This window comes from Epinephelus lanceolatus, chromosome 14 (assembly GCF_041903045.1).
Source record: "Epinephelus lanceolatus isolate andai-2023 chromosome 14, ASM4190304v1, whole genome shotgun sequence".
In the NCBI taxonomy this organism is placed as follows: Eukaryota; Metazoa; Chordata; class Actinopteri; order Perciformes; family Serranidae; genus Epinephelus; species Epinephelus lanceolatus.
The window spans coordinates 42,866,737-42,879,894 of NC_135747.1; the positions used below are offsets into that span (position 1 = coordinate 42,866,737).

The 13,158-nt window shown below is 39.2% G+C and overlaps 1 protein-coding gene across 4 annotated transcripts in view; it reads left to right on the forward strand.

Annotated features, from left to right (window-relative positions):
• Window positions 1-13,158, forward strand: part of dgkg (diacylglycerol kinase, gamma) — a 172,896-nt gene that overhangs the window by 77,367 nt on the left and 82,371 nt on the right. For all 4 annotated transcript variants that reach the window (XM_033618185.2, XM_033618182.2, XM_033618184.2 and 1 more), the window contains one exon: window positions 5,642-5,716. In XM_033618185.2, the coding sequence (XP_033474076.1) occupies window positions 5,642-5,716 (75 nt within the window). The remainder of the gene's footprint in view (window positions 1-5,641; window positions 5,717-13,158) is intronic.

Genomic DNA, 13,158 nt, shown 5'->3' on the forward strand with positions numbered 1-13,158 from the left:
TTTCTGATTCTCAAGTGGTCAAAAACCAACAGTTTGTCACGCCCTCTTGATAAAGAGCAAGAAAGTCCATGTAGGGCGGGGGAGATGGATGGGTCAAGCAATAGCCCTTTTCAGACAGAGATGGCGCTACAGAGCCGCTACGAAGCCCGTTCCTTACGCCGCCCTTGAATTTTTACACAGAACCAAACAACGGTATCGTCATGCTTCTGTGTGTAACCTCATGTCGGCATTGCGGAATCAATAGAGGCGTGACATGGTTTTTGACAACTCAGCGTTGCTATCAAGTGTGATATATAACATGTTGGCAGCATTTTATAAACAATAACAACAACATTAACGAGTCAGTAACGATCATTTACCTTCCCTGTTTTGTGGCGGGTGATCTCATTCTCTGCTCAGAGGGTTAGGAGCTCCCAGACGTCATTATTTTCCTAATTTGCAGATATTTAGCTGCTAGCTGCTAACAACTACTTTTTAAATCTCCCATGTTGGGTTACATGCATAAGATAGATATCAGATATCATTTCGTTATTACCTCTGTTTCCGGCTCAGAGGCACGGCAACTCTGCCCCCCCACTCCACGATCGCAGAAAAGCACAATATTCCTGTCTTGACCAGGCAGTGTAGAAGGGATCTAAAGACAGACTTTCACCCAGGAAACAGCTGTTTGTGTCTTGCATGAAACCCAAAGTCGGTTTTAAAGTGATTTTATGTAACTTAGGTTTGTCTGTCACATACTGACATCACTCACGTGTAATATTTACTCTATATATTTACTTTATTTGCCTCAACCAGCAACCAACAGCAAACTTTTCACAACTTTAACTGTGTTATGAATTTCCTCCAGGAGACATCTCTAATCTCATCTCATCTTCTTATCTTATCTTATTTCATATTAGCTTAGCTGAGTTTAGCTTATCAACATTTAAAAATTTTAAAAAGTTTTCTTTCCCTCTTTCACCACCCTTGTCAGTTTAAGTCAGTTGTCTTTGTTTTTATTTTAAAATGAAACGATGATTTCTAAATATTAATTTGTTATTTCAATATTAATTTTCACATAATTAGAGAGTTTTTTTAACATTTGTTTGGATCAGTGCAATGTTATTATAATTTGCCACAAGTGTGTCTTTTTTTTAATTCAGGGTAAAAATATCCTTTATACAAACCCTTAAATAAACCATTTATTTAACCACTATTTTATTTCATTTTTGGAATATACTGGTGCATTTGTTTTCTCTTCACTTTTTATTTCTGTAAGCTGTGATGATGAATGTCTTCCTGCTGCAGACAAAAGACTTGTTGGTTGTGAGCTTTGAATATAATTTCTATAGGTTCATGTAGAGGGTCTGCCTGTAGTGGGAGCAGTGAGGAAATTATCTATATGAACACATGAAATCAGTTCCTTTGCCAGATATGGCAGGACTAAATGACACTATTATCAGAGGTCTTTTGCTCTATTTTCTTGAAATCACACACACTTACAGAAAGTGATTTGAGTCACAAAGTGCCCTATACTGTACGTTCTGCACCTCCCTCTGCTGTCTCTCTGAATACAGTAATCTAAAGATGACGGGGGTCGAACACGCTGTGAAGAAATGTCCTCATTGTTTCTTTGCTCCCCACCTACCACACAGACCAATCATACCCTGTTGCTCTGCCTCAGCCTGACACATTACCATAGCAACACTCTCTTTATTGCCATTAGAAAGGAAATTATTCTCTATTAATAGACGTTACAAGAACAAAAATAAATAAATAATTTACTACAGGAAACCAGAGGCTATTGTACTGCTATTTTTGTCTGTGTGAAAAAAGTTCAGTTTCATAACACGTTGGATTTGATTGATCAGTGTATCACAAGTTGTATAAGCTTCTGCCCCACATACGGATAATACTGATCATAACAGATTTTACATGAATCATCTGACTGATGTGAAATTATGTTTGGAAGTATGGTAGTGACACGAATAAGAAAAAATAAATCAGAGGAAGAAGGATATTGAGAATGTTGAGAATGAAGCCAAAATGTGGGTAATTTAGTCGAAATGCTGACAATTAAGTGGAAATACCATTTCTAGAATAAAACTTAGATGTTGAGAACAAACTAAAAATGTTGAGAATAAAGTTAAAAAGTCATGAATAAAGTTCAGATATTGAGAATAAAGTTGAAATATCGAGAATAAAGTGGAAATACCATTCCAAGAATAAAGTCAAAATGTTGAAAATAAAGCTGAGATGTTGAGAATAAAGTGGAAATATCCAGAAAATAAAAATCAAAATGTTGAGAATAAATTCAAAATGTTGAGAATAAAGTGGAAAGTTGAGAATTAGGTCAAAATGTTGAGAATAGATCTTGAAAAAACAAAATCCAAGGCAACTCTTCTCTGGTGCAAAAGTCATATGCATATGGCATAAGGCATACGCCCTGGTGAAGGCCAGTGAGCATGGCCGAAACATGTTGGTGATTTTAATGTTTATCATGAACTAGCCATTTAATAAAGGCCTTTTAACTTTTGCACCAGAGAAGAGTTGCCTTGGATTTTGTTTTTTCAAGATGTACTGCACTTCCTGACCAAAGAGCACCTTCCTGATACCATGATACTGCAACCCACATGAGCACTTCATCTGCTGTTGTCTTCATGTTGAGAACAGAGTCGAGAATAAAGTTGAAAAGTTGAGAATTAGGTCAAAATGTCGAGAATAAAGTCAAAATGTTGAAAATAAAGCTGAAATGTTGAGAATAAAGTCCAAAGTCGAGAATTAGGTCAAAATGTTGAAAATAATGCTGAAAAGTTGAGAATAAAGTTGAAATATCCAGAAAAAAATCAAAATGTTGAGAATAAATTCAAAATGTCGAGAATAACGCTGAAATGTTGAGAATAAAGTTGAACGTTGAGAATTAGGTCAAAATGTTGAAAATAGAGTCAAAATGTTGAAAATAGAGTCAAAATGTTGAGACTAGAGTCGGAACATCGAGAATAAAGTTGAAAAGTCGAAAATTAGGTCAAAATGTTGAAAATAAGGCTTAAAAGTTGAGAATAAAGTTGAAATATCCAGAAAAAAATCTAAATGTCGAGAATAAATTCAGAATGTTGAAAATAAAGCTGAAATGTTGAGAATAAAGTCGAAATATTGAAAAGAAAGTTGAAATGTGGAGAATTTCAAATTCTTAGTCAAACATTTGAGAATAAAAAACGAGTGTTAGCATGTGTCGATGAATTAGTGAAATTGTACTTCAGAATTTATTTTAGTAACAAGGAAATTATTTTTCTTTTAGCGTATAAACAGCAGTGTGATATAAATATCAGGAATTTGAAGAGTTTGTTCTGTAAACTGTGTCAGGAGTTCAGGAGAAACCACATTAACAGATGTGCTCATATTCATGCAAACTGAAATATCTGTAATGGACGGATGAAGGGGCGTCAATGGCTCCACATGCAGAACACAGAGAGGACATGTTGTATCACAAGATTTCATCCTCCTCTGATTTATTGTTTCTCATACTGACAAGGTCGACTGTATCCTTGACGTGTGGCCCTTATACTCCTCTTATATCATGCACCTCTCTGTGCTGTAGCTTTTCATGCCAAGGCTGAGGCATCTATTCACATCTGTTCACATGAATATATTCAAACAGTCTAATGAAACACACACACACACACACACACACACACAGCCTCCTATTGGAGAGTAGAAGCATATTAAAACTGCCTGCATGAGGACGATTGTTCAGCCTTCAATGGGCATTTTATGTAACTCTCACAAGGTTACAGGAAACTGCTGCGTCGACGTGCAGCTGGCTGTTATACACCGACAGGTTGTGAGAGCCAAGAGATGGAAAAGATGGAAGAACGAGGAGCATGCAAACTAAAACTCTTCTTCTCTCTTTTATATCACGCTGCGTTTTCCTCCTGATCTCTGACAAGATTGTTCCTGCACATTTCAAACAGCAGAACAGACGATTTAGGACGTGTATGGAGGTTGTACAGAAGTCGTTCCTCCTGCTTTCACTGAAGCCACATGATGCTCACTCTGAGTTAAATATTCATAATCTGGATGTTCATTTTTTTACACATTTCTCTGAAAATTAACCCAACATATATGTCATTTAAATCTCTGAAAACTTTGTAGAACTTTGACTATACATGAGACCCATCGAGTTGTCCCAGCAGAGTTTTTAGATACCTTACATGATGCAGAGTTGTGCGGCCCGATTGTGAGAAAAATGTGGAGCCTCTTTGGTCTTTTAAATTAGAGTTGCATCATGAGAGAGTGAAGATGGATGATGCAAGTTGAGGACATTTCTTTGCTTGCGTTTTTTTTTTCCTGTTCATGAACTATCTTATCATCGTGCTACGATTCACCTGACATTTCAATCATGAGACACCCGTTCTGAGAGAGAAGAATGTTGCCGACTAGACCGGTCATGATGTCATGTATTTGAGGAGGGAGGTAAAGATGTGGTAGATCAGGGAACCCTGACACTATGGAGTCTAGACGTTGGAGGAACTGGATGTGAAGAGAAGGCTTTTGATGAGCTCATCCTGGGCTCTGGATAAGATGAGTGGAGGTGAACGGGGTCTAAAATGACAGCTGACAGGAGCAGAGAGGAGAACGGGTTTAAAGTTTGGCAGCAGCGACATGAATGGCTGAAGGAGATCGTGGCAAAGTTTGATTGGCTAACCAGGAGAGGGAACGCCCATAATCAGCTGACTGGAGGAAGCCGTGGGATAGAGAGAGAACTGTGAACGGATGAAGAAAGTCTTCCTGATTGAACTTACGCTGAGCTTCATATATTGCACCATCGGACATGCCTTAAATTTGATAGTGTCTGAGGTAGATTGGAACCATGATGTTATTACACCCATCAAGTACCAAGTGCAAATCCTCAGAAACGTAGCTACATGTCGCGGTGACGCAGGCCTGTCTCTGTAAGCTGAAACCATTTCCCTCAGTGGAAACAAAGCTTTGATTTACTTTAATTTCACAGATAAGAAACAATAAATTGTGAAGACAATAAAGCCTCCACTAAAATAGCATTTTAAGTCTTGTGTGTGATTTATCCTGGCTTCATATGAGCAGAGGAAAAGTCCGCTAGCTGCTAGGCTAATTTATACAATGTAAAATGCCATAGGCTTGTGCTAATAACGTTAGCATGTTGTATTTGTGGGGAAAATGTGTCCAGATAAAGACAAGTGTTTGTCTGGGAATGCTACGAGTTATAGTGAAGCTGATTTGTGTACTTGTGTTTGAAATTGTCTCTATTAAGCCATGTTTAATGTGTGTTTAATGTGTGTTTAACGTGTGTTTTGAATCAACTAAACTTTACAGCACTTCAGAGAAAACCCAACTGCAGAGCGACAGACATGTATAAATGCTCACGATGGTGTAGGCTCTGCATAGAGCTGACATAAAAGTATAAATCCCGCTTCAATTGACAGTATGCAGAGGCCTTGAGAGGCTGAGCTACTTTACCTTTTTCATTCTTCTCACTTATAGATGAACATTCTTTCATAACCTGAAACATTCAGCCTGCATAACGCTGATGTAATAATGAGCACAGCTGCAGCTGCTTCATGTTCTTCATGGTTCTCACTGTAACTATTGAAGTTGTTCTCCTGTTCTTCTCTCCGTCCTGCAGGGTCCTGAGGAAGTTCAGGTACCTGTTGAATCCCAGACAGGTGTACACTTTGGACCAGGGGGGACCGATGACGGGGTAAGTGCTGCGTTCAGGTCCTCGGTGCTACTCTTATGTTGGTGAATGCATCAGGACACAGTTTTTAACATAAGCTCAGCAATCAGAGCATTGACATCTTAATATGAGGGCAGCAAAACAGACTGTTGTTGCTTTAATAAAGAAGTCAGGCACTAATTGGCCTTTTTCCATCATTCAGTGAACAACCATGATTTCATTTAACTCTTAGTGACTGTAACGCCAGGGCCACACCGCCCGTGGAAGCGCCGCGAATAGCCTCGAAGCACCGAGAAGTGAAGGCAGTTTCCTTTCGGTGCCAACTGTGTCATCCACACTGGCCGCGGCGCGGGAAGCTCTGCGGCAGGCTCTCGATTTGCAGCGATCAGTTCGGCGTCTGGTCTATTTTCTGCGCGAGCTGCGAGCGAATGTGTCAAGCCAGGCAGTGAAAAACAACAGCTGGGAGCAGAATCGCTTGTCGACAGTGTGGAGAAATGCGCGTCTGATGTGAACGGAGGTTCTCCGGCGCGCGCGAGAATTTCGGTGCGCTGCGCTTCGCAGGCAGTGTGGCCCTGGCGTAAAGGTGTTCTCTGCAGTGAGCGCGTGCTCAAGCACCTGCCCTTTGACCCTCTGTGCAGATAAGTGCCCCTTTTGCAAGACATGTTTTTTCAGTTTCTTTTAATAATTGTTTGTCGTTGCCGTTGTGATATTTAACCACTGTTAGAACATCATAATACAGCCAGTCTAATTCAGGTAGTGACCCAACATTAGTCTTAACAACAAGTGAAAAACACACTGTCTCCCTCCAACTCTGCCAGATTCAGGTTCACCCGCTGCCCAGTGTGAGCAGAGACAAATGCCAAATAGCTTTCTCACTTCCACGTGTCTTTTTTCACCAAAACTCAATTTGAAATAATGTTTGTGTCTCCAATGTCACGTCTGTGGTGATTAATTGAGACAAAAATGACATGAGGTTTGATGCTACGCTGCGTAAAGAGCGCAGAGGAGGAGAGGAGGAGCTGCAGGCATCTGTTCTCTGGGATTCTTTGTTGAATATTTAAATGTTATTTAGAAGATAATTATATGATTTAAAAGGGAATGAGGAGAGGAAGAGAACAAATTGAGAAGAGGACAGCAAAGGAAAGGAGGAGAGGAGAGGAGAGTTAGAACACACTTAGCCTGATTGTCGATTGATTTATGCTTCTGTAAAGTTATATTTACCTGCATGAATTTCAAAATAAAATTCTGAATACAGTTAAATATCCCAGTAAAAGCCTGTGAGGTGATAATAATGTCATTTATTGTGAAAGATTACAGTTACATATTATAACTTCCTGGAAATAATTAGCAGTGTACCTTTTTACAAAGCACCAACCTCACCTGCTTGCTGTCATTAGCAGGGCGCGACACACACACACACACACACACACACACACACACACACACCTGCCTGAGGCTGCAGCCCTGAAACGTCCTGATCACAGTAACATAAGAAAACAGTCTGTAGATAAATACAGCACCACACACTGAGAGCGGGTCATGAGTGATCATTTAGAGGAATTACTTTTGTATGAGTCTATACATTGTTTTTTATTTTCTAGGTAAATCCTGCGCAGTGCACCGTTGAGCTGCATCAGGAGTTTGTGTTTCAGAATGAGCATCACAGTTAGTTATTGTTTAGTCAGAGAGCTGAGCTATCAGACCTCGTTTCTCCTTCATGTCAGGCTAACCTGTGGAGGTCAGTGAAGAGGAATGGGAACGCCACATTACTGCCGTGCTGTGCATTTGACCTCCTGACACACACACAAACACACACACACACACACGCTCATACGTCAGAGCTGAGCACAGCTTGTACTTTGGAATGAATGCTGTTGCGCCATTCAGGGAAGAAAACTGCCCGACGCAGCTAAAGGGCAGTAAATGCTTTACCTTGAAGGTGGAGCACCCCCTTCACCATCCCTTCACTTCCATCTGTGTGAATCCCTCTGCTCCTATTGTTTATTCACTGCTCTCTCTCTCTCTCCGTCACGACTGGCAGAGCAGCTGCCCTCGAGAGCTGGTAGTAGAAACAGCGTCCCGATGACGCACTCAGGTCTTTGGGGAGAATACTGTAGACAGACGTGGCTTCAAACACAAACACTGCGTTCACGTGATACTGGAACTGGAAAAGACGTCACTATTGTGATCTGAGCCTTCTGGAATTTAAATGTTTGTAATCTCTTCATACTGTCATTTAACTCGCATTATATTGGACTCATGCTTCATTCACGTGCTCCTCAGATGGTCCCATTTTTGTCCAAGCTTTAAGTTGTCATGTGGAAACAACATGGATGCTACAAAGACGATGTGTGTTATTTTATCGCTCAGTGTTTAAACATGTCAACAACAGTTTGAAGCTTTATATTCATTGATTTTTTTCCAAGAACTTGTTTCTGCACCAGGACATTCCCTTAATCTACTTAACCATTGCTTAATGTGATTTGTAATCAGGGTTTATGCTAATCAGTAACTTTCCTAAATACTGTAGGCCACTCTTTGTGGACAGCATCTCCAACATAATTACTGCACCTCTTACGCACTGTATCAATCTATCTCTACTCTCTGGAGTAGTGCCCCAAATGGCAAAAGTTGCACGAATCACACCAGTCTTTAAATCTGGGGATAAGAACGATCTGAGCAACTACCGACCAATATCAATCTTGCCTACTCTCTCCAAGGTCCTGGAAAGAGTAGTTTACAACAAACTCAACAGCTATCTTGACAAGCTAAACATCATTGTCCCATCCCAGTATGGATTCAGAAAGGAAAATACTACATATATGGCAGTACTTGACTTAACTGATAAAATCCATGATGCAATTGACAAAGGCGACTATGGTATTGGCATTTTTTTGGACTTGTCCAAAGCTTTTGATACCATTAAGATTGACATCCTAATCAATAAACTACAACACTATGGTATTAGAGGCCTAGTGCTAGACTGGTTCCGCAGCTACCTGTTCGGAAGACATCAATATGTTTTCATTAACAACCACAAATCATCATACAAACCCATCAATCATGGAGTTCCCCAGGGTTCCATCTTAGGGCCGCTTCTCTTCATCTTATACATAAATGACTTTGTTAATTCCTCGTCCATACTACATAAAGTATTATTTGCCGATGATACAAACTTGTTTTTTTCCCCCAAAAATCCAAATACACTTGAACAAATCATAAATAGTGAGTTAGTGAAAATAGACACATGGTTTAAATGCAACAAACTCTCTCTGAATAAAAATAAAACAAACTACATTGTGTTCCGCTCTCATAAAAAAAATGACATTAAACAAATTTGCCCAAAAATAAACGGACAAAACACTGAAAGAGTCGGCCTACAAAATTCCTGGGGATCCACATTGATGAATTCCTTAATTTTAAAAGACATATTGATGATCTCACAACTAAACTGTCTAAATATGCTGCTCTGTTCTTTAAGTTGAGACATTATCTTCCACTCTCTGCACTTCTCATTCTGTACAAATCTTTGTTTGAACCTCACTTACAATACTGCAATATCATATGGTGTAACACATTTCCAACTCATTTACAAAAGCTTGAGATACTCCAAAAAAAAGGCATACGTGCCTTAACATGGTCTGAGTTTAACGCTCCCACTAAAATGATTTTCCATCACTACAATCTTCTGAGGCTTAGTGAGTACAACTACTTTCAGAATGCTTGTGTAATGTACCAGACTGTCCACAAACTAAACCATAGACTATGTGACCTCATCCCAATCTGTGCTCCTAGGCACACCTATACCACCAGGAATAAAAATGTAATCACTGGAAAAAAACGAAGACTAAAATGTACTAGCTTCATCATTGTGTGCAGAGGACCACAGATTTGGAATGAGCTTGATGAAATACTAAAAATGTCACATTCCATCTCCATCTTCAAGGCAAAACTAAAAATTCAACTCCTAGCAATGTATGTTTAATGTGCTGATTAATAATTGTATGAATACCTGTATCTTATTGCATCTATTAATTTCTCTTGGTTAACATTGCTACTGTACTTCGCATCAAATCCAATGTAACCATAATACTGAGATTGTCTATTGTTTATTGTGTGTCTATTATCTATCTGTATGTTGTCCATATTATAAGGATATCTGGCCAATATCCTATATTCATGGAAAACCGGGCCCCCTATTAAAAGCTTTAAATAGCTTCCTTGGGGTGACCCTTTTCACACATCCGACTGTGTAAAAATACTTGTTGTATACACCATGTATTGTATTGTACTTCCTGGATGATATGTGAATAAAACTAAACTAAACTAAACTAAACTAAACTAAACTAACGCTTACAAATTAATGTCATATTGCAAATTACATCTGATCAAAAATTTGAAATACAGTGTGACTCAATAACCAAATAACTACACATTGACTTTCGTCCACCATTTTTCTGCGTGACATGACGTCAACTCGGCAAGTTGAGTATAAAAATTCCTGCTGGCTGCAGGGTTAGTTACTGTGACGTCACCCATTGGTCTGTGGACTCCCGTTTTGAAGCCTTGGGTTCGACATTTTGATCATCGCCATCTTGGATATTCTTGGCATATTAGGATGAGGAGGTGGAGCTAACCCTAACGCTAGATGCAAGCTTGGTTAGCATGCTGCATTTACAGCTATGGTTAACTGTGGTAGTGCTAAAAAACAGGCTTAAAACCATGAAAACAAAATGTACTTACCAGAAGAACTGAATATCTGGGACTGGTTGCACAAATCACCTTAATTTAGGATTGTCCATAAAGTCAAGGTTAAGATTTTCTTAAGATAAAATTGGTTGCACAAAACACATGTTCTCCTTCAGGTTTCCTTTAAATGTTCACTGAAGTATTTCAGGTTTTCTCCTTATCTTGGTCTTGTACTTAGGGAATTTCTTTAAGTTAGTTAAACCATTGCACAGAAGCCTTTAGGCGTCAAAAACTCCAGTGCAAGCAGACAAATGGTTACCATGGAAACTGTAAAATTTTACCACTGCGAAATCTCTTTGAATGCAGTAAATGCCTTAAAAAATTTTGAACTAAAGAAACCTTCATGTACATCCCTCAGCAAAGGAAAAAATAAGCCTGTAGTAAGTGTCATACTTAAGGCAAAAAATGAAGTTGTCTTGTGCAGCTGTCACTTGACTCCTTAGAGGGTCTTTTAGTCCAACTAAACACTGAACAAGACTTTTTTAAGGACACCAAAATGTGAACTGAAAACGCACTTAAACAGTGACAGCTTCAGCTACACCCTAACTCTGTGAGTCTGGGGTTACACCATGGTTATGTTACCTAACCAACGGTGTTACCATGGTAACAGCTTTTCAACAGATGGCATACAGCCTGTCACTCAAAGCGGCCACACTCTTAATTATGTGTAACTTTAAACCTTAATAACATTCAAATTGGTCAGTTATATAAAAATGAACCACCACAGAGTATAAAGATAATGGATGTACCGTGACGTCACTCACTGGTTTGTGGACTCCTGCTTTGAAGCCTCGAGTACAGCATTTTAGCCGTCACCATATTAGTTGTTTTGGAACCAGACGTGCCCATACCTTGTCTGAAATTTAATAAAGTAAATGAGTCATCTAAATAATCAGCTGCATTCATTAAAAAGGGAAAGTAACTGTTGTAACTTGTAGCCGTATGACCATCAGTGAATGCATACAGTACAATATATATATATATATATATATATATATATACTGTACATACATATATATGCCGTAAAAATATACAATTAAAAAAATTTCAGTCAATAGCCTGGGCCATTATTTACTTAAATCACTGAACGCCTTTAATTCCTTTCACACAAAACTGTTGCTCAGCAAAGATCCAGAAATACAATCAAATTGTTAATTTAAACCAGTATGAATATTACTGTATAAAAATTAGGCTTCAGATAATGTATAAATTATCACTCAAGGATTACGGCACCTGACATACCGACACAACACCACTTTATCCTGTTAAAACAATCCTCACAACTTGGATTAATTTTTATGAAAATCCCTCTTCAATTCTTTTGATCTGAGGACCGTTACAGACTGAAGGAATATGAATAACTTACAGGGTAATCGAGGAATGGACACTTAATTTGAGGTAGCCAACAACCTGCTTTTATACATCTGGAAAGCTTCTATTAAAAAAAAAAAGAACTGCTTGACAACCAGACCAGGCCTCTAATTGAGACAGGCCTTTATTTGTCAAAATGTGTAGCCAATAGGGATGCACCGAAAGGAAAATTTGTGGCCGAAGCCGAATAAAATTAAATGCTTGGCCGAATACCAAATGCCATTTTTTAGTTTTTCATTAGTTTTTGCAGATGAACCCCCTCCAGATTAGTGTTGTCACGGTACCAAAATTGGGACCCACGGTACGATACCAGTGAAAGTATCACGGTTCTGAGTAGTATCAGGATACCACAGCGAAAATGAGGCAGATGTGCCTTTTGTCATTTATAAAAAGATAAATCATTTTCTATAATACATCAATGATATTTCAATGGAATAAATTACTTATTGACTTATTCATACTTCAACAACAGCATCAATAAGTGATTAACATAGGGGGGATCAAAATAAAATAAATAAATAAAATAAAAATCACCCAGCCACCCTCCTCCCCTGACAAGTAAAGAACAGTCCCTTCATAAGTAAAGAACAGTCCCTAAAGTGCGGTGAGGTTTGTGGACCGTTACCTGCCACAAAGAGAGAAATGTGAACGGCTCGTTTCTCCTCTGACACGCCACATACCTGTGTGCCGCCACAGCTCGGCTGTTCAGGTACTTCTGGGCAGTCATGACACCAAGAAGAGGATATTATTGGAGCTGGACTTCTCCGTCGCCGGTAAGCCTTGCACCGCGGAGCACTATGGCCGCTGTATTTGACAGGAATACACATTGCTGTCCGTGTCTGTGACCCCCGTTCAACCCACAACCGGTGGGATTTGCCTTTTGTTTCTGCTGCTTGTTGAAATCTGTACTCACACAGTGTGCTGAATGATTTATTTTGCTCGCACAAAACTATTTTTAGTCGCAAATGCGAGTGCGGTGATGGAAGGAGTAAGATATCGCCACACTGCTGACATTTTACTCCATCCGTCACAGCACGCTGTTTGATTGCGTCATCAAAACACGCCGCTATTATTCTGCCTTGCTTTTCACTTATTCCACCGAATACCAAATGTGTAGTTTCTTTTGCAATATTTGGCCGAATATAGGTTAGGTTAGGTTAGGTTAGGTTAGGTTCTTTAATGTCCTCATGGGGATAACTGTTTTTACACATCATCAGTCAGGTTGGTTTCGGTTACCGAATATTCGGTGCATCCCTAGTAGCCAAGCTAGGATAGTAAAAGGGACTGGCCGTTTAATTGAAGTTTTACAGTTACAGTTCAGTGACACAACATCCTGAACTAAACAG